Source organism: Gadus macrocephalus, chromosome 22, assembly GCF_031168955.1.
Source record: "Gadus macrocephalus chromosome 22, ASM3116895v1".
Classification (NCBI taxonomy): Eukaryota; Metazoa; Chordata; class Actinopteri; order Gadiformes; family Gadidae; genus Gadus; species Gadus macrocephalus.
The window spans coordinates 12,905,973-12,927,680 of NC_082403.1; the positions used below are offsets into that span (position 1 = coordinate 12,905,973).

At 47.4% G+C, this 21,708-nt stretch overlaps 1 protein-coding gene across 1 annotated transcript in view; it reads left to right on the forward strand.

Annotated features, from left to right (window-relative positions):
• Positions 1 to 1,902: 1,902 nt before the first annotated feature.
• The window catches only part of cdk6 (cyclin dependent kinase 6), a 32,793-nt gene continuing 12,987 nt past the window's right edge, over positions 1,903 to 21,708 (forward strand). Inside the window, exons 1-3 of the mRNA XM_060043648.1 lie at positions 1,903 to 2,150; positions 7,692 to 7,859; positions 21,334 to 21,443. Coding sequence (XP_059899631.1) covers positions 1,944 to 2,150; positions 7,692 to 7,859; positions 21,334 to 21,443 — 485 coding nt within the window. The 5' untranslated portion in view covers positions 1,903 to 1,943. The remainder of the gene's footprint in view (positions 2,151 to 7,691; positions 7,860 to 21,333; positions 21,444 to 21,708) is intronic.

Genomic DNA, 21,708 nt, shown 5'->3' on the forward strand with positions numbered 1-21,708 from the left:
CAATAATTCTTCCATAATCAATGAATGACAGGGTACGACACAGAATGTTCTGTCTAAAAGTACCCTATTTAGAACAAGACACGTTTCAGCTTTCCTATTCCTATTTACCCAACCCTAAGGATCAGTTGAGCACCACATAGCCAACCCGACGTTGGTGCACCTAACTCTGTGTGTGTGTGCATGTGCGTGCGTGCGCGAGATGCACCAGGAAACCCCTGGGTGTTTGTAATGGGGGCCATTATTCATTCCATATGTTCTGTGTCTGGGAGCCCTCATTGTAGCCCAGCGAACCCAGCGAGGGGGTCCTGCTTTAAACAGCCACCGCTTTAAGAGAGGTTTGGACAGATTTCCTACTGGAGGAACTGGCTCCTTGTTGATATCATCTCATATACTTGACTGATCCTGTCTTTCAACTAGATTACAGAGTATTACCTGTTGACTCGGGCCACTTTGTTGTTTGGTGTGAATGCCAAGATCTGCTGTAAGGGTTTAGCGATTGGGTACCAGGAACGGTTAAAGGTTTGAACTTATATTTCTTGGTGACCATTTGGTAAGGCTAAGGTTCAGTGGGGTTGGAAGTAGAGGAGGACCTCCCTGGCGGTCACCCTCTCAGGGTCACGTCTCTGATGGGCATTCCATCCCGGGTCACTTGGCATGCTGTTGCCATCAGGAGGGATGCTGGCCGCGTAGCCGTAGCGGATAGGGCTAGGCTAGGGTTACCATGGACCATCAGAGGTTGCCATGGACACGGGTTAGGGAATGCCGCTTTGGTTGTGGTCCTGAGGTCTTTGAAGAGAAGATACTGGATTACTTTTTTTTTTATTTCTTTTTGGTAAACAGCTTTTCACTAGTAGAGCCGGTCTTGGCAGCCACGCAGACATAATCTGTTTTTTTGGCTTTAGGGTCGTTGCCTAGTGAAGACAACTGTAAATCTTTTGTCTTAAACCTTTTGAATCCCGAGAGCTTTGCACGGAAGTAATGGAGATTGTCGTGTGGAGCCGGCGTTATCGCTGCGTGTGAATGTATGCGTGGTTCTTTGCACAAAACTCTAGTAAAATAACTTCTTTGGAACGCTCCACACAATTTAACTCGAAATTGAATTTACTAGATTGAAATGCGTAGATTGAGTCCATATAAACCAGCCATAAAGTGGCAGCGTTTTAACTGTGTGTTCTGTTGGAATGTTACGGGCCGACAACCGTCCCTGTTCCATTGGATCCTAGTGGAGGTTGTAAATGATTGAACTATCAAAGTGGAGCTGCTGCCAACATCTTGATCGGTCACATGAAAGTACATGTAAACAGACCATGGCTCTGTGGTTGGCATCTGAGGACAAACGGCCCCAAACATACCTGTTGACCCATTTAATACAATCCGAAGAGATTTATTTTCAAATACATGGAAAGGGTGTGTTAACGCAATACAGCAATAGTTACAGAAGTTTAGGGAACACGTTTGATGGATCTGGCCTTTGTTTTTGTTGTCATCATCCTGATTGTTGGGCTCCAAACAAGAGAAGCTATTTTTCAAGGAGGATAACACCTCTTTAAAAGGAAGCGCATACATATTTTTTTAATTGATTTATTTCAATATATTTCAGTCCTGCCAACTATGAACTTAGGTAGTTAAGATTCAGTTCAGTTTGTTATTTTAACCAACTGTCTGCATACAGTCCGGCCATTTGGCCTGGTACCCATGTACCAAGTATTGTGCAAACACTTACTCAAGTTTTTGCCCAATACTTGGGTAAACACTCTGCAAAATGTCAATTCACAGCCTTGAACTTACCAACTTTAGCCATGAACTTACCTACACTGCCTAGCCCATCGCCACCTACAAGTCGGTGGCCTCTTTTTTCCTTTGTTTTTATTTTGGAGTGGGCGGGGACTGACATTAGTGGTCTTTTTCTGCCCTCTTTCTAACAACCGAGCGCTCACACAGGTATGCAAATATCTCTCCAATTGCAGTGCCTCTTGATTCCAAGCTGCTGCTTTGCTCTCCTCCTCCACTCCAGGTTGTTTGATGTGTGCACAGTTTCTCGGACCGACCGCGAGACCAAACTCACGCTGGTCTTTGAGCATGTGGACCAGGACCTCACCACCTACCTGGAGAAGGCCCCTGACCCTGGCGTCCCTTCTGAAACCATCAAGGTAGGACGGGGGGGACGGAGACGGGGACGGGGACGGGGGGGGCTTTGGGATTTTAATCAGGGCAAATCAAGGCATAACCTATAACTTACTGCTGTATATCATTAACACTAATACATGTCTACTGTGTTCCTGTGCCCTGAGACATTATACGCACGGTATCTGGCCCACAATTCCAAATCTATTTGTAATGTTAGTGTACTGGTTAATTATCACCATGCTCATTCATGGAATAAAGGACAGTCACTCATGGCAACGCAATTCTTAAATTCCAGGCCAACATCGCAAACAAGTAAATAATAATGGATCACAGATTACAACCCATACCCCTGTTGCTGGTTTGCTGGCGCTCCGCCTACGATGTGTTCATGGTCCATGGTATGGTGGCCTGGGGAGTATTCTTAGATGAGGTCAGCCGGAGACAGAGAGGATGCAGTGGTGCTGGGGCGACATCAGAGGTGCACGGGGCGTTCTCGTGCGCTGCACATGTGGCAGCTGGGCTCCAAATTAAAGACTTCTTGCCGTCTCTATTTTGATTGCCCTCCCTCCCTCTTCCCCTCTGTTTACACGGTTTCGCAGATAGGGAAACAGCCGTGTGTCTGTATTATAAAATCCCCCAAAAGTGTCCATGTGGTGTCTTTTAAAACATTTTTTATGGGAAGAATTTAAAAAGGTTAGTTCACCATCAGTTAACTATGTTTCCAAATCTATCCAGATTGCCAGATCTGTCCTTCTTTTTGTCTCCCACAAAAGTGAAGCGCATGCACAAAATCTTTCTGGAAGGGGATTCAAGATATCATGTGTTTGCAACTAATGTCAACTCCGCATCGCATGACCGTTCCTTCAGTTCGCTGGACGTTCATCCACTGTCCTGCCCACCCTCACACTCTCTTCACACACATGTGGTCGGAGTCCCAAGGAGGGGGGTTGGTGTTAATAATGGTGGGACCTTATGATAGGGGCAACCTCCCCGTGTTATTGACAGTAGAGTGGACGCTACATAGTAACCCTCAAGGACACACACACACACACAACCCCCCCCCCCACCCCCCCCCCCCCCCCCCTCCGCTCGGGTAGCCTTTGGCCCCCTGTGAGTGTCCAGCCAACGGTGCATCCAAATAAACCCCCTTTTCCAAATGTAGTGCCCTTGTGTGTTCATCCTGCGCCACCCACTCGCACCTCGCCTCAGTCTCCAGACCCACCACATGCTCATTGATGAAAGAGGCCCTCCTCCAAGAATCAAATGAGCTGGAAGGACTTCAAGCGGCCGGGCTGCCCCAACCTCGCTGCTCCTCGGCTGGGCCAGCGCTTGGGTTTCACCCACACTCCTCCTCCATTCTCATCCACCACCACGACCACCACCACCACCGCCGCCGCCACCACCACCACCACCGCCGCCCTCCAAGCCTGCTGAACTCTTTTCTCCAGGCCCATAAAGGGGGAGGTTAATGAAGCATGGGGAGGGAATTACACTAACGCTAACCGGCAGATGTCTCACATTGTGCCTAGCTACAATTAACAATATGGCTGCCCCTGGTACATTAGCATGAGAAAAGGAGGCGCACTTGGAAAGCCATGTTTTGACGGCATCTTGCAGCAGGCTAGCTAGCTACTATTTTTTTTTTTTCCTCCTTACTTGGTCCTTCTGCTCATGAGGGGTCAGATGTGTTGCGTTTATGGTTTGGATTTGGTGTCCACCGCTGGCCAAGTGATATTCAAGGGGGTTCTGGTTGAAGTGGTGCCAATGGAACGACAGTTGGGTGTTGAGCAACCAGTTTGGCTGGACTGCTGTTCTGTGTGCGAAGGCAATCCTCCACATCCAGACATCGTTTCCCAACCACGCAGTCGTTGAGGAACAGAGAAAGGGGGCTGAAACTGGCCTCGTTATGTTTGTTAAATGTCAGACATCCATTACCGCGGGCCGTTCCCTGCCAATCAACTGTGAGAGTAATTGACAGACAAGGGGAGATGACACCGGGGCCAATGGGGGCTAATATTGTTTGTGTGTTTTTCCAAGAGTCACACTTCTGAGATAATTAGTGTTGGAAGGAAGAAAATGCAGCAGAAAGGAAGCTTGGTGAAATGGCTATTTAAAGCTGAGAGGAACTCGGGCTGCTGCTATTGTGTCAGATACCATCCCAGCCCCCCCGGAAAAAAATCTGCCCCACTCTCTCGTACGGCCCGCTCGGCCTGTTGGCCTGCTAGCTGGGTCATGGCTGAATGGAGATGGAGAAAGAAAAGCCTGTTTACGCACCCCTTGGTTAAAACACACACACACACACACACACACACACACACACACACACACACACACACACACACACACACACACACACACACACACACACACACACACACACACACACACACACACACACACACACACACACACACACACACACACTTGGACCCGGATAACATTGCATGTAAACACACAAACACACACGTCGACGGGGACAATGAGCGAGCGGCGCCGGGCTACGTCGGGCACACATGGGTCCACGTGAGGCGCACACACACACGCGCACAATGCAGTCATCTCCCTGCCATTCTGCGGGGGCATCCTGTCGCCACCTCTTCGGGGGGGCTGCACAGTGGCCAGACCCGCGCCGCTTTGCTAATGTCTTCTGCTTGAGTGTGCAAGCCCCCTTGTTTCAACCCTTTGAGTCCCTCGCCAGCTGGTCGGCCCGTGAATGGGGCAGCGGGCTCGGGTCCATGTCACTTGTGAGGTCCTGGCTCGGAGGGGGTGTTCCGCGGGGTGTGCGCATGTGTTTTATTTAGTAGGGGGGGGGGGGGGGGGGGGGGTTCGGAGGCGGGCGGGAGGCGGGTGAACCACGACACAGCGGCGGACGACAACAACCACCGTCCAGTGTGAGGAAGAGGGGTTGCTCGTGTCACATCCGCACAGGTGCCGCTCGCTCTGCCTCATGTCCGTCCTCCTCTTCCTCCTCCTCCTCTTCCCCTCTGCTGTTTGTGTGTTCCCCCTATCCATTTCCTTTTCTCTCTCTTCCGCTCTCCACCGCGCCTCGCTCCCTCTCCTGCTCCCCTCTAATCACTCCCTATCTCTCTCGCCCTCTCTCTCTCTCTCTCCCCCTCTAATCACTCCCTATCTCTCTCGCCCTCTCTCTCTCTCCCCCTCTCTGTATCTGCATGCCGCCCGTGTGGTGCCCCCGGCTCAGTTGCAGGGTGGTCAGCTATGAGAGGAAACACTCATTGTGCCGTGTGGCCCCTGAGTCCGGCCAGCCTATAATACTGTACCGCACCGCATCTGCTTCAGAGAAAAAAAACGAAACGCCACAACAACAACTGACTGTTGAACAGCAAATTGGGATGAAGGCCAAGTGGCCGTCCTTTCGCAAAGCCCCATCCTATAGAGCCACTTGCTTTATGGTGAAGTCTGCTTTGAAAGTATGACATGCTTGTTCGTACTGACAGGTGCTATGTTGGAATAAAACTGTTTGGGGTGGGGGGGGTTAACTGTCATATTTGCGTCAGTCCTTGACGACCCCATTGTGCATGCCCTATGGCCGTGTACTGTAGGGCGACAGTTTGTGAGAACAACAAGTTGGAACTATAGCAAGACAGCTGCTAAAAAACAGATTATCCCTCTCTCTCTCTCTCTCTCCCTCTCTCCCTCGCCCTCTCTTCTCCCTCTCTCTCTCCCTCTCTCCCTCTCCCTCTCTTCTCTCTCTCTTTCCCTCTCCCTCTCTTCTCTCTTTCTCCCTCTCCCTCTCTTCTCTCTCTCTCTTTCCCTCTCCCTCTTCTCTCTCTCTCTCTCTCTCTCTCTCTCTCTCTCTCTCTCTCTCTCCCTTTCCCTCTCCCTCCCTCTCTCTCTCTGTGTTATCAAACATCTGCCACAGTCGGCTATGGGAGCAGCAGGCCCACTCATGTTAACTCCTTCCACACTGCCGTGCTTTAGATCATTTTCCCCCGAGGGACACGCTCATAATTACCTTTTATCTCCCACTGTCGTCGGGTTGTTGTTGCTTTGACCCAAACTCGCACACCAGGAGCCATCAAAGCAGAAGCAGCGCACGTGGCTCAAAACCCCGTTCATAATCATTCTCTAGCACTTTGTAAAGGGGGTCACTCGCAGCCGGTCAGTCCGCGAAGCGGATACACGCACATCGGTTTCACATTCTGAGGATCAAAACAGGGCTTCTCCAATCACGCACCATCTGCCGTGTGATGTCTCGTCCAGCTCTCCTAACTGTAACCCAGTGTCCTCCGCCACCGCCTCCCAACAGCAACGTTCAATTTATGTTTCCCAATTTTATAATTTGCCATCCTCAGTTGTCTATTTGAAGTTTGAATTGTAACCATATTATTTTTCTCTTATCATTTGCCATCCTCAGTTGTCTGTATGAAGTTCCAATTGTAACCCTATTATTTGTGCTTGTATTGTCCTTGGTATTGGAGGAATCTTAAAGGAGAATGTTGGAAGCAGTTTTGGTTAACTATTAGGGATGTGAATAACTCAAATCTTTCGTGGTCGAATTATCAGTCGGTGGTATGAACGAATAATCGATTATTCGACGTGTGCCGACATTCACAAAGGCAGCCATGGATCATCGGCAAGAAATCGCTTAATATCTTATACGCAAAAAAAACAAACTACCTGTTAAGTAGTTCCAGTCAAATTGTCTGTTGTGAAAAATGCATTGAACTGTAATCAGAAAACGCGGTTATATGCTATAGACCCTATAGTATCTGTGGTATAAAGGCTGGGACGAATTTTGAATTATGTACTGTATATGTACAATGCATAACGTTAGCTCTCTGGCTCATAGCTGAGCGGACTAGAATACCTCCCGTTGCCAAGTCGTAGCTAAGGTCCGTCCTATTTACTGCTGGAGGAGTGAACAATGTTTCCGTTGCATAAGAACCTTACGGGAAGGTAATGATTGTTCCAGGTATTAGTCAAACCCTCAGGAGTTACCAGGGAAACAAAGTTATGGCATGTGATAAACTTTATATTTGAATGGGAAAAAATGTTAACAGTCCAAATGTTAAAAATAGATTTTGACCCTCGGGAACGAATAATCGAGTAATCAAATATTCTGAGCCATCCCTATAAACTATAGCTTTTGAATGCAGGAGATGATATAGTTAATTATCCCAGATGGGACAGTAATGTTTAATGGGTATTTATGAATACAGGACCATAATGGGGATTTTAAAAGACTAATTTTATTTCCGACTAAATAAATACCAAAAATATATCTTACACTATATAAATGCAAGAAATGTACGGCAACATTAAATACTTTTGAGGTAGGAGGACATTATTTACAGTATGTGCTTGATTATTGAAACTAGACATTATATACCATTTTAGTACAGGAGTAAAACAAAATACAATTTGGGGGCGCATGCAAAATGTTGGTCTCGTTATTTCCTTTCACTGTCCAAGCACTGTCCTGTTGAGCTGTGGTTCTGTGGTCCTGATGAACTGCTGCCGTGGTCCTGATGAACTGGGTTTCTGTGGTCCTGTTCTTGGGGTTCTGTGGTGCTGACGGACCCGTTCTTTGTGGCCCTCTGCAGGACATGATGTACCAGCTGCTCCAGGGACTGGACTTCCTCCACTCGCACCGCGTGGTCCACCGAGACCTGAAGCCCCAGAACATCCTAGTCACCAGCGGAGGACAGATCAAACTGGCCGACTTCGGCCTGGCGCGCATCTACAGCTTCCAGATGGCCCTCACCTCTGTGGTGAGTTGTGGCAAGCTGGACCTCCTGTATAGGCCGTTTAACAAACACACACCAAGACCCAATTCGTTTACACTGGAAAACCCCAGCTGGAGTCTCCAAAGCTAGCATCACGATGCGATGCTAGCTTAGCATCTCCTTTATTGGTACCCAGCCAAAACCCAGTCAAAACATATTCTTAACTTTTAACCATATAAATGTCCTGCTAGGAAGGCCCTTCCATCACAAAGGCCTGAAAGTGGGTTCCAACTTCAGAACAATACATGTTAAAAGGTGTTTCACTATTCATATAGAGGATTTAGACATTAATTATTCTCCCAGAGAACATAAAAGTCTTGACTTTAAGAGGCCCTGCTAAAACATACGTTTCTCTTCCTTGTTTTCTATTCTGCATCCAAGAGCTACTTCACATCTTGACTATTCTTCTGACACACGTTCTTCAGTGCTTGATAACCTAGCCCCAAACCGACCCCCTCACATACTGTCGTCCTCAGATACTTCTTCACCTGAAGCAGTTTTTTATATGACCTTGTACTATCTTCCTATCTTATCCAAATACAAAACGCTCTTGGCGCTTCCCGCACAAATCTAATCTCAACAAAAATGATTGATACGTATTTACTTTCTTACTTTCTCTTTCTCTTTTACCACAGGTTCATTTCTTAAAACACTTATTGTTGATTGACGATCTCGTGTCACACAAGTATGTATAACTAACCTAACTAAGGTTGCTCTGTCAGACTAGGTAACGGTGGAACGACCCGTTTCACCTTTTGCATGTTTATTTGTGTGCATGTATGCGTGTGTACTGGTGTGCGCATGCAAATCTGTGATTATAAGCTCGTCAGATTCTTGTGTGTGTTGTTGTGGAGACATTTGAAGACATGCATATAGAAATGTAGACACACACACACACACACACACACACACACACACACACACACACACACACACACACACACACACACACACACACACACACACACACACACACACACACACACACACACATTGTTATTGACACTCAAACACTAGATAGGCTGTTGTCTCCAAAGAGAGATATGCAGATACTAGAAATGCATAAATGAGCAGCGAAATCAATTCAGATTCAATGCTCAGGTCTGGTTTTTGGGGTTTAAATGTGGCCAATATCCGATTCCAGTGTGATATGTTCACAGTCGAATTCACACGTGCTATCGTGGGTGACAGATTGCTAGAAAAGGAAAGAAACGACATTACTATTATTCTACTATTTGAACCGTCAGTTCACTGACCAGGTCTATTGTAGCCGTCCATGTTTATATCCACAGAGTAGCTCTCGCTACTGCAGAATTTTGACAATTGTTTATCTAGAGTGGCGGAAAAATAACAGGAAAGACCAAATGACTGTTAAGACTGAGTTGGCATTGCAAAAATCTGGAAAAAAAAATAGGAATCAGATCAGATCTGATACCATCGGATGATTCTGATCACATCGTTCTGAAAAAGAATCCCATCAGAGTCACTCATGAGCAAAAGATGTGGTCCTTTTCCTTGCTGTCTATACCTGGCCTTAGTGTCCCTTGGCAGACAGGGATGGATGGACGGACAGAGACACACACCTCTATCTTCCCACCGCCGGTGCGTTTGCGAGCGCGGAGGAGGCAGCTCTGATGACCAGATAACCGCCAGAGAAAGAAGAGGGTTGAGGCCCAGGAACCGGCTAAGACTCAAAAGAGACTTGAGAGAGGAGCCTTTAATTGAAGAGAGATGGGACATCTAGGGTCCAGATAGCAGGCTAACAATGGTCAGGGCAAGGTCGTGCGTAGTCCAACGGATGAACAGTGACTGCATTGTCCTGTGTCGGCACTGGAAGGTGTGGTGTTGGCCGACCCAAACATACATACATGCTATTTAAAGAAATACAAAATTGCACTTGGGCAATTTCAATATTTTATTCATATATATATATAGAGACGACTATCTGAGAATTGTGGGGATTTACCACTTTGTTTTTGCTAACTCGGGGACTAAACGGGTAAATGAATGACAATGGACGAGGCTACCTGACGGCGATCTCAAAGACCAACATCCCCAATCAACCTTTCGCCTCAATATAGATCCCCTAAGTCATCATTAGTAAGCACAATATTTGCCTTAGTTGATTTTCGAATCCCCCATCTTGCAAATAAATTGTTTAGTTCTTTGTACACATGAATTCCATCTTGTTGCTCTCTCCTTTAGCCGTTAAGTGAACTGCAGCGTGCTCAAGGCCGTGCATTTAGAGCTCTGGAGTGCAAGCTCCATGGGTTCAGAATAGTAGTCAGACGCTTATGTCAGCCAAAACATAATTAGATGTAACAATGAAGTTTCATGAAAGAACTGAATTTTTTTGCCATTAGCTGCAATTAGAAGTAGCTTCCTTCCCTTTTACTGGCCAAACCGGCCCCATTCTGAAATATTATAAATCAACCCACAGGCCGTTCTACCATTAGAGAGATTCAGGGAATTTCTACCTTAATAGTTAAATTACAACCTGTTGTTATGTTGGCAATTTAAAGCGATTTACATTGCGTCAAACTCCTACTCGTCGTCCCTGTAAGTGTTGGGATGCATAGAGTTGTGTCTTACAGAGTCTAGCCTACCAGGTCACCAGAACCAACGTATGGCTCCGCAATAAACTCAACCTGGGAATCCAACTCGATTGAAGGATATCGAGTATGTATGCATGTGAGTGAGAACGAGAGGGAGGGGAGAAGGAAAGCGAGAGAGTGCGCGTGTGCGTGCTGAAGTGGAACAGTGCAACGTGAGCATGCGATCTCAGGTTCCAGATGAATGTTGCTGTGTCTGGAATCCCCCTATTAGCCCCTCCAACACACACACACACACACACACACACACACACACACACACACACACACACACACACCACCATTCATCCATTTAGTGTTTCCTCTTTGTAATAAAAGCAAATAAACATAGCACTGTATTCAGGGGTGCGCACACATACATGGAAATAACACACACACACACACAGCTTCTGACAATCTTCCCCTTTACCCAACAGACAGAGTTGCTAATGTAGTCACCCTTAGTGCTTCTGTTACGGGCAGCCAGATGGGTTTAGGGAACTGCTGCTGTTCAAGACGGACGGCCTAGCTCTCGCTTTCAGTCTGATTCATCTCATGTGTCCTGAAATGACAAGCAGGGGTTGCAAGTTTTTTTGCATAGGCCAATAGACGAGACGAGACTGCGAAGACTTATTTTCAGTTATTTTCTTACTAATTTGAAAGAGTCATCGTTATATATGTGTGCGTGTGTGTGTGTGTGAGACGTGTGTGTGTGTGTGTGTGTGAGACGTAAGCATAGGCATATGCTCATTGATGAACAACTGATGGGGCCCCCCGATTGACGGCTTCCGATCTCTCTCTCTCTTGCACACACACACACACACACACACACACACACACACACACACACACACACACACACACACACACACACACACACACACACACACACACACACACACACACACACACACACACACGTGAGATTCCCCCCCCCCCACCCTCTGTGAAAGGAAAGGAGAGAGGGTGAGGAGGGAGGACCACCCATTGAGAGAGTACGGGGGGGCTGGGGGGGTGAGATTAGGCAGCCCCTGGCGGTCCCTGGGGGTCTGTTGCTTTGTTGATGGTCTTAGAATGACCCCGGTCTGGCTGCGGCCGCATTGTTGCAAGTCTGATTGACAGGCGGTCGGGTAAGGAGCTGATGTCTCCGGCCGGCACATCAGAGGGGTCCGGACAGACGCACGACCCCTTCCGCTGTCCATCACGCCGGAGCGCTAATGCTGCTGCCTCAGCAGTGTCTCCCTTATTGTTGGAAAAACAAAAGCTTAAGGCTTTTGATGTTTGAATTTTGAACTCCAGATTAAGTGTGCTTGTTTTCATTCCAAAAATTCTCACTTGTCTCTAAACGTTTATTTTTTCCTTCTTCGTGAAGATAGAATCGGGGGATACGAACCTCTAGTCAATGTTGATGTGTCATTTTGTCAACCATTAACCGTCGCTCTGACTACTGAAACCAAAACGTGCTAGAGACGTATTATCAGGATTTTTAAAAATGATTATTTATTTATTTGTCTGCTTACTTTGTCTGTGAACGGGTCGAAACGTCGGGAGCCCTCAAACCGCTTATCGTCTGAGACAGACGTGAACAGTAGAGTTAGTGGGCTTCAGATGCAGCCTTGATAGCATCACACGTGACCAGCGCTGCTAGCTCACATCAAGCCCCGCTAGCCCTGTGCACTGGCAGTATCAGATCAAGGGCACAGATAGACACATGGCTCGATGAAGAACGACACCGAGGCCGCGTGGGGAAGCCGAGATGAATTGGACATGTCCGCTTTCACTGATGCACATCGAAAGCAATACTTTCTTTCAAGCCTTAGACGCAGATCATTTCACCAATGCGTGTTGAACTTGGTCTTTTGTCAACCACCCGCCGGACAGGTTCTCATATCGCTGACACTTCCTCTTCCTCCTCCATTTAACGGGTGTTTCCCACCGTTATTTATCGGATGATATCTAGAACCTCCACACCTAGCAACCATTAAAAACAAAACAAATAAACCGGAAAGCTGAAAACTACGTCGTCCGTGGTTGTTTGCTGTGAGTGTCACTTAGTGCTAGGATTACAGAACTGTAAAGTCACCGTACGTCCATCCAAATAGCCTACTTAATTTCCCTTGTGGCTTCACACGTCCCACTAGGATCTAATATACAGCTTCAATTATTTAGTTGGCTCCATTTTATAGTTTTACCTGTTAAACACAGGATACAGACGTAGATGGCCCTTCCCATACATTGCAACAGTGAGACATGCATATTCATCTGGTTTTAAAAAAGGTATTTTCTCACCGCTATACCTACTTTCTCTGTGTTGGGACCTCCCACCATGCCTACCAGAACAAGAAACCCGTATCTTACACAACATTAAACAAATTGAAACCAGATTTCCTGACTGGACCCCAGCAGCAGCAGACGCAGGGCCTGCTACTACAATACAATGCTTTCAGACCGACTCCAGTCGGCTCAGGATTTTATGTTCATCTCTCATTTAGTTTAAGTTCCGGAATGTTGTGGCGCCCCTGACGCCATACTGATCACCAGACGCCTGGTTGCGTTTGTTTTGAAGTGTGTGCGTGTGTGTGTGTGGGTGTGGGTGGTTGCGTGCTCCTTTACGACGTCTCTTTCTGTCTGCCATTTTCTATTCTATCCATGTTTCAGCAAGATGTAATCGCCTTTTTTGTCTGACTGCCATGGTCTAGTTTAAATCTTGAAACCTGATTGCACTAAAGAACCCTTAGAGCAGGGATGGGCAACTGGCGGCCCGCGGGCCGCATACGGCCCGCATCCTCACTCAGTCAGGCCCGCACATAATAAAAAAAAATCAAAAAAAAAAATCAGAAGAATTCATAGAATTCAAAGGCAAACCCATGCGTCTAGTTTGCTTAGAAACGATATCAGTCATTAAAGATATCCACTTAAGTCGCCACTACAACTACTACAACTGCAATGAATATCATGCTTCTTGGGTTTGAGTTCATTGAGTTGTTGCACTTAATGTTGGGCCACTGTTTTTCAGTTTTGTGGCATCATTGAATGATGATGTATGTGCCCTTTGCACTGATAAAAATACCAACCATTCATGTGTCTTATTGGGCATGGAAAACGAAATGAATGTATGTTGGTTCAATTAACATACCGTACGTAGGTTACGATCCTGGAAGATTTTTTAGGTAGTGGCCATCCCCAAAATTCACCAGAATACAGGAATCGTATCTACCAAATTCAAAATTGTGTAGCTTCTCTCAGCTCACGTTTAGTTGAAGTGTGCAGTCATGTGGCCCTCTGATGGTTATGATGAAAAATGTGGCCCTCTTTATCATGAAAGTTGCCCATCCCTGCCTTAGAGCAATCACATTTTGATGCATGTTTAACTACAAAATAAGCGTCACTATGGCGGTAATAAGCTGCGTGCACCCACTATGTGAGCGTTCACCTACCGGTGCTAGGGCCAGGGCCTCTGCCAGGAGAACGCCCTCCACCTATTCTTGCATCAGACCATGACCAGGATACACGCATGGTATGGTGTTCCTACGTATTATTTCTGTTTATTTTATTTTATTTTTATTCGCAAGTGATGTTGATAATACACGGTTAACTAAGACATTAGACGGAAGGATTTGTTTCATCTCAACCTGGGTCTTGCACTTGGAAGATGTTTCCATATATAGATCAAGTCATGCATCTCTTACCATCCAAACTATAAGTCACGTTGTGTTGTCTGTTACCAAGTTCAGTAACTCAGTTTATTTTATATTATAAGCTATCGCAACAATGACATTTACCTTTCAATATAGCTATACAAAAGTAAAAATTATAACAAATCAAGCATTTAGTGTGTGGTTTGGTGTAAGTGTATGGTAACACTCAAAATAAGTTATTTTCATTTCTATTGTAACATTTGAGAGACATTCGTTTTGAGGGACAAGTCAACACAGGTAGAACTATTATAGTTATATGAAAGCACGAATAATCAAAGGACAAGCGGTTAAGAACTCAACTGCTCATATGGCGATGTGTGTCTGACCGAACAACACACACTCTTATTATATTTAGTTTTATATCGCTGCGTCTCGCTAAATTTGATTGATTCGTTTAAATTAAATAATTTAACATTTCTGGCGCACGTATCTAGCCCAATACGATGTGCTGCGATGCCAGCCACCAAGCTAAGACAGTGTTACCCCCAAATAGACTAACGACGGGAGTTCCGCCTAGGTATATTAACAACAGCCAAATTGTACTTCATGACCATTTCTCTCTCTCTCTCTCTCTCTCTCTCTCTCTCTCTCTCTCTCTCTCTCTCTCTCTCTCTCTCTCTCTCTCTCTCTCTCTCTCTCTCTCTCTCTCTCTCTCTCTCTCTCTCTCTCTCTCTCTCTCTCTCTCTCTCTCTCTCTCTCTCTCTCTCTCTCTCTCTCTCTCTCTCGGGACATCGAATTCTCTCATGGTCAATTTTCACCTAATGTATGTTACTTGCAGCAATTTTATCAAGTAACGTTGGATAGATTTTCTCCCATGTTCCCGCGGTACTTCAAGACGTCATCAAAGAACCTCAGTTTGACCTCTAGCTAAAATGTTAGTTTTGTTTCGCACAAATGGAACCCGCACAATTTTATCTGCAATGATGATTAAAGAGATACTTATTATAGATATTTATAGACGTATACTACCTATAATACTTCAGAGACATATAATACATTTTGCATAAGCCTACTTAATATATTGTAAGCGATATAACACATACAGACATTAAAGCTATAATTGACATTGGTGCCATCATAATCAATTTGCTTCAAGTGAAACGCTTCTATCTGGCCATGCTCGACTCGGCGGTGGTCCTGTGAACCTTGGGGTGGATCTTCTTCTTCACCTTCACGTGCCATACCTTTTGCAGGCGTTTCCTCTTGGATCTTTCATTTGATCGGGCAAGGAGCGGAGCTCAAGTACTCTATCTTTAGCGAGTCATTTTTCCTGGCGTGGATCATTTCCACGCACACTCTCCCGTCGCCTCCTAATTTGTACCTTTATAAAACGTTTCTTCCCTTATCTCCCTCATGCAGTCATGTCGATGGCGCATGCTCGCGTCAGCAGCCCACCATGGGATGCACTGTGACGGACTTCAGCCCTGAAGAAGAAACCACTCTTTGAAGCGTAGGGATTCCTGCGCCCAGTGTTGAAGATGTGCAGTTTGGCTGAATCTAGTCCTTTGTGCCACGCCAGACAATGTGCTTCCACTCTGGAAACACACACACACACACACACACACACACACACACACACACACACACACACACACACACACACACACACACACACACACACACACACACACACACACACACACACACACACACACACACACACACACACACACACACACACAGACAAGCATAGAGAGACAAGCAGGCAGGCAGGGAGAGGAAAAGGAAAGCTCAGGGCCCAGAGAAGGGAGCACGTGTGTTGGGCTCTGGGATTGTTTAGATATCTCCTTAAACGGCTCCGCATGGGAAAAAAGGAGGAAAAGAAAAAACCCTCCCTCTATGCTTTGACTGCAGCCGGCTGCCGAAAGTAGGCCTGCCCCCACTTTCACATAAGCAAACAGCACGCACACACACAAATGATACACCTGAATGCATAGATGCCGGCCGGCAGAAAGCACACACATGCACACAATGCAGGACTTATTTAGCATTTCCTGTGTAACACCTAACACCCCGACTGTGTTCAATGGGGGGCGTGAAGCAGAAGGAGAACCCAGAACACAGAACGCCACCCTGACGTTGGCCCTATGGACGCGCCCCCTCTGCCCAACCCCCCAGCTCCTTGGTCCGCCCTAATGGTCCAGGGCTGCATGGGTACCGTCCAGGTGGGGAGGGGGGGGGGGGGGGGGGGACCGGTTGGTCAGTGAATGTACACACGCGCACGCACACACATACACACTCTTACACGCATACACACACCCGCGCATACATGACCGCATCTGGATATTAAAGGCTTTCCTATGTGTACCAGCAGAAGGAATAGGAGGGGGGGGGGTGAAAGAAAAAGTTACAGCATATATGAAAAATTTTCCAGCTAATGATGTGCGGATGTGGTAGCACTGGGGAGAGAGGGCCACTGACTGTGCTGTCTTTGTTTCACTCGCCCAGGGCCCCATGCCGCATTCCTGTACGCTGTGCATACTCTGGCAACCGTTGTGGTGCCCCATTTCTTTTTTCCTTCTTCTTCTTCTTCGTCTTTCACAGTTCGCGCCGCCGCTGCTGCCCTTGCAGTTTTCTTACTCGTCTGGTGGTTTGGTTGCTTCTACGTCTCGGCCTCTCCGTCTCCGTCTGTCTCTGTCTCTCTCTCTCAGACTCTCTGACTCTGTCCTTCTCTCTCTCTCTCTCTCTCTCTCTGTCACTGTCACTGTCTCTCTGTCTCTCTGTCTCTCTCTCTCTCTGTCACTGTCTCTCTGTCTCTCTCTCTCTCTCTCTGCCTCTTTATCTATGTCTCTTTATCTCAGCCTCTCTTGTTCTATCATCTCAACACGCCCCCTCCTCTCGCTCTCCCCAGACCCCTCTCCTCGACTCCCCTTACCCCCCCCCCCCCCACCCCCCCCCCCCCCCCCCCACCCGGGCCTTTTTCTATTTTCAATTTTTTTTCTCTTTCCTCGCTCTAGTCTCTTCCTTCCTCGGCCATGACGCGGGGCATTGTTTGAGACTAGATTGTTCTCTCTGTAAAACGAGCGAATGGAAGAAAGAAAGGAGGGTGGGAGGGAGAGGTGAAATAATAGTGTTTACAGTAAGGCTGCCGGAGCCGCAGAGCCAGGGGCCCGTCTGGAGACACAACACTGTGGCCTCGATGGGGACGCCGAGGCGGACGGCGTAGCTCCACACGGAGTGCCCGACATCCGCTCTCCTCGTCTCCATACGCCGCCAACGTTGACTTTGTTGAAATTTAGGTTTCCTTTAGATTCGGCGGGTTTGTCGCGCAACGTTGAGTTAAGTCAGGGGCTGTTCATGTTAGCCGACGAGTCAGGATCTACCTGTGAACACAGGTAAACACTGGACACCTCTCTCTCAGGGGAAGAATGTTGTTGTTAATCTAGGAGGTCATTTTTGTGCCAAATCTGTGAATTGTAGGAGGTCAGAGCAATTCCTCCATTTAGGAGAAAATTCATTGGGTCAAAGGCCTTCTTGACAACGTTTCACTTGTGGATCCAAAGTGTGTGTGTGTGTGTGTGTGTGTGTGTGTGTGTGTGTGTGTGTGTGTGTGTGTGTGTGTGTGTGTGTGTGTGTGTGTGTGTGTGTGTGTGTGTGTGTGTGTGTGTGTGTGTGTGTGTGTGTGTGTGTTGTGCGGAGGGCCTCTTTCATCCTGGGCTTCCTCAGAGACGGGGAATGTAAACACGGGCTCCTGGCCAAGCCCATCGCGGCCCCTACTCGCCTAGGGCCCGGCAGTCCTCCCTCCCTCAACCCTCCACATCACACAGGGTCACCGTGATGACGCACACACACACACACACACACACACACACACACACACACACACACACACACACTCTTCATTCACTTCCTGTCTGGTCGTGGGTTCCTTGCACACATGCGTGAGATCATGGACACATGCGCACTCTAGACCGACAATTCCTGTGCAGCAACGCACAGCGCCCACATACAGTCACACACACACACACACAGGGCTCTGTCATTGGTGGCTGTACATGCTGGCTGCATATCTGTGGTCCGGATGTTGCGGGTCAGGACGGGTCTGGAGGTCCAGAACAGGGGGTCTGGGAGGGGGGGGGGGGGGGCAAGTATTTCCTCTGGGGGTTGCCGGGGTTCTAGTGGAGCAAAACAGGAGAGAGGGAGAGGGAGAGAGAGAGAGGGAGAGAGGGGGAGAGGGAGAGAGAGCAGATCAGCCGGGGGTGGTGCGGGGGTGGAGGCGGAGGGTGGATGTTCTCAGCAGAAAGGAATGCTCAGAATGTTGTCCTTTAATCTGGAGTCAGCCTCACTCTCTTGCTCAGTTGCTCTTGTGTGTGTGTGTGTGCGTGTGCGTGCGTGTGCGTGCGTGCGTGCGTGCGTGCGTGCGTGCGTGCGTGCGTGCGCGCGCGCGTGCGCGCGTGCACGCTCAGGATTCTTTAGCTAACTTTGCCTCCCTCCGTTACTAAGTGGAAGAGACAGACAGACAGACGATGGACACACCTGACAGACTGGCCAGGAGATCCCAGGCGGTGCATGTGCAGTTAAAGTGCACGCTCTACACAGCTGTCTTTGCCAGGTTCTTCTAGGCTTTTGTGCGAATGTCTTTTTTTTCTTTTTTTTCATTGCTTGACCCTGACAATCCAAAAGACAAGACTGAATGGTGATAAGAGGAAGCAGACACTAAATCTGATGACAAATGTGGAGAGAGAGGAAGAAGTGGTCAAATATGGTGAGGAGAAGCGGAAGAGGAAAAGAGCAGCATTTTAATTAGAAAATATTCCTTGTATTTCAATTTACTTCTAATCCCCGGGGTAAACGGAGACCTGGGTTAACAGCCTGATCCACCAAGCAACAGGGGTCAGCTATTTAGTTTCACAGACTTGAACTCACCTTCAGGTGTGTGTGTGTGTGTGTGTGTGTATGCATTAAGGATATACAGTTGTGGATGTTACAGGCTACGACAAACTAAGCCTTTACTGCATTTAGACATGTTTCCCAGCATGAGAAATAGGTCAAACGAGAAGAACTTTAAAAGTATATGTTTTCCAGCGAGGGTCGAACAAGGTTACGAGACGGTGAAGGGAGAGAGATTTGGGGGGCAGACCGTCGATGTGCTACTTAGACACTCATTATGAGGCATGTCTTATGTGTAAATACATATAATGAGATCAAGTGTGCGCAGGTTTGCCTACCATGTACTTTTGTTGAGTCAGACATGTTAGGGTAGGTCATCCTGGACACCACAAGACCCAGGCCTTATATTTGCTTGTAGGTTAGTGTGTTGGATGCATGGCCTGCCGCGTTAAAGCAATAATGAATAATCGCAGCCTCAACCAAATATACAAAGAATGACTTGAATGTCCTTCATGTAAGCAGGTCTGCAGGGCACGTCAGAATGGAAACTACGTCCTCACTGGGCTTGTGACGTGTGTGTGTGTGTGTGTGTGGCTTCAATGTACGTATTTGATGACATCTGTGGCCAGGTTCATCAGATACACTGCGCGGCTGGGGACGGATGCTCTGTGGCTTTTCCTCGAAGGTTGCGTGCATGCGTGGGTGTACTATTTTTTGCAGCGCGAGAAATAAGATGCAGCAAAGTGCGAATTCTTCATGCACTGTGATGCAATTCCCTCGGCAGGACATCGTTTCACTTACGTTTTTGTTGACCTGAGTTAACTATGGTTAAAAGGCCATATCTTTCTGGCCTCAAATTGGGGAAATGAGAGCAAGTCCTATTGAAAGTCTGGGTTTCCAATGGAAAACCATCAATGCACTTGCTGCCTAAACTCAAACTCTTCCGGTTATTGTTTTGAGGTCACCCGCACAGACTGACCAACACAGCAAGTTTCGTTGCTGATAAAGTCGCTGTCATTGATGTCATCACTGCCAAGTCTGTTTCCCTTTTAGAAATGCATCATGTGCGTTTCATTTCTAGTCACATGACGAGATCCAATACCTCCAATCATCCTCAATTTCCTCTACTTTGCCATAGGCAAGAACGCACCGCACATCTGTACGTTTTGCCATCTCCTCAAATATTCGCCTCCGCATTTCATTCAGGGTAAGCTCAGAGTCCTGAGTCTGGGTTAACGACTTGAATCCGTTTCAAGTACGTCCCATGAAACTAAAATAAACCAATTTTACTTTTTAATTCCTTTCGCCCAAAATAACGTCACTCCTATGTTTCCTTCTGATGCATCTGATACGAATAACCAACGTCAACGGCTCAATCCAAACGGGTCAAACAGAGTGACCCCTCATGACCCCTTTCACCAATATCACCGTCTGACTCCCAAGATGCCAGGGCCCTTGTTCGCCGTGTGTGTGTGTGTGTATGTGGTGTGTGATCTGGTGTGTGTGTGTGTGTGTGGGGGGGAGATAGGGGGGCTGCTGTGTCCAAAGCTGTAGGAAAAAAGATTGAGAGCGTTTGGGAAAGCACCTGGAACCATTCCACTCTTTCGCTAAGGGTCACTGAGTTGTGTCTGCAGGCCCTCTCCCCCCGCTGTAACGGCACTAACAATGCGGCAGCTTTTCCTGCTACGAGCTACAAGGCGCCGCGCTCCAGGCCGGACAAGGAGACGCATTTGGAAAGCCAGAACATGGCACAAAATGGCCGCTCTTTTATTTCAGTTGGATGCAGAAAAAAAAGAAAAGAAAGATCTTCTATGTATGCTAGCCTGACACTTCAGAATGGGTTCCCATGGAGTGTTATTATAGGGGATTACGTGGTAAAGCTGCTGTGCTATGAGTCAAGCGTCACAGCTTAACATCTGAGGTCGTTTGATATACATCTGCTGGTCCCATTGTATACAAATGGTTGTATTAATGATGACACACACACACACACACACACACACACACACACACACACACACACACACACACACACACACACACACACACACACACACACACACACACACACACACACACACACACACAGTGTATTTTCCCTGGTGGGTTGCTGTGGAAAGACTGTGTGATGTGGGCAGTCCAGACAAGGAGCACAGAGACCTGCACTGCCAGATATGACTTCACATGTTATGTAACCCTGATGCCGTGTTGGGTGTGTGTGAATCGGCAAAATGTTAGCCTATATACAGTGTATATATATTGTGTGTGTGTATACATTTAAGCATTTAGCCGATTGCTTTTTCTGACAATAGCCTCGTTGTGTGTATGTGTGTGCACTAGGTTGTGACACTGTGGTACCGGGCTCCAGAGGTGCTGCTCCAGTCCAGCTACGCCACGCCGGTGGACCTGTGGAGCGTCGGCTGCATCTTCGCCGAGATGTTCAGGAGAAGGTGAGGGGCGGGCGGGCTCTGAAGTCACCTGGGGTGCGCCCTAGGGTCAAACCCCGTTTTTATATACAAACGACTCAAAGATTCAGAGCCATGGCTCAAAACCAGCTAGCTAGTGGCTCGATGCTCTGATCGAAGGTGGGGATGAGGTAGGGATAATTATTCTCAAGCTGAAGCCATTGGCCTTCTGCTCAGAATGATTTGAAGTAGAAATCCATCCAGAGCTCAAACGTTTCGATAATGCGGAGAAATCTGTGGAGGAAATTGG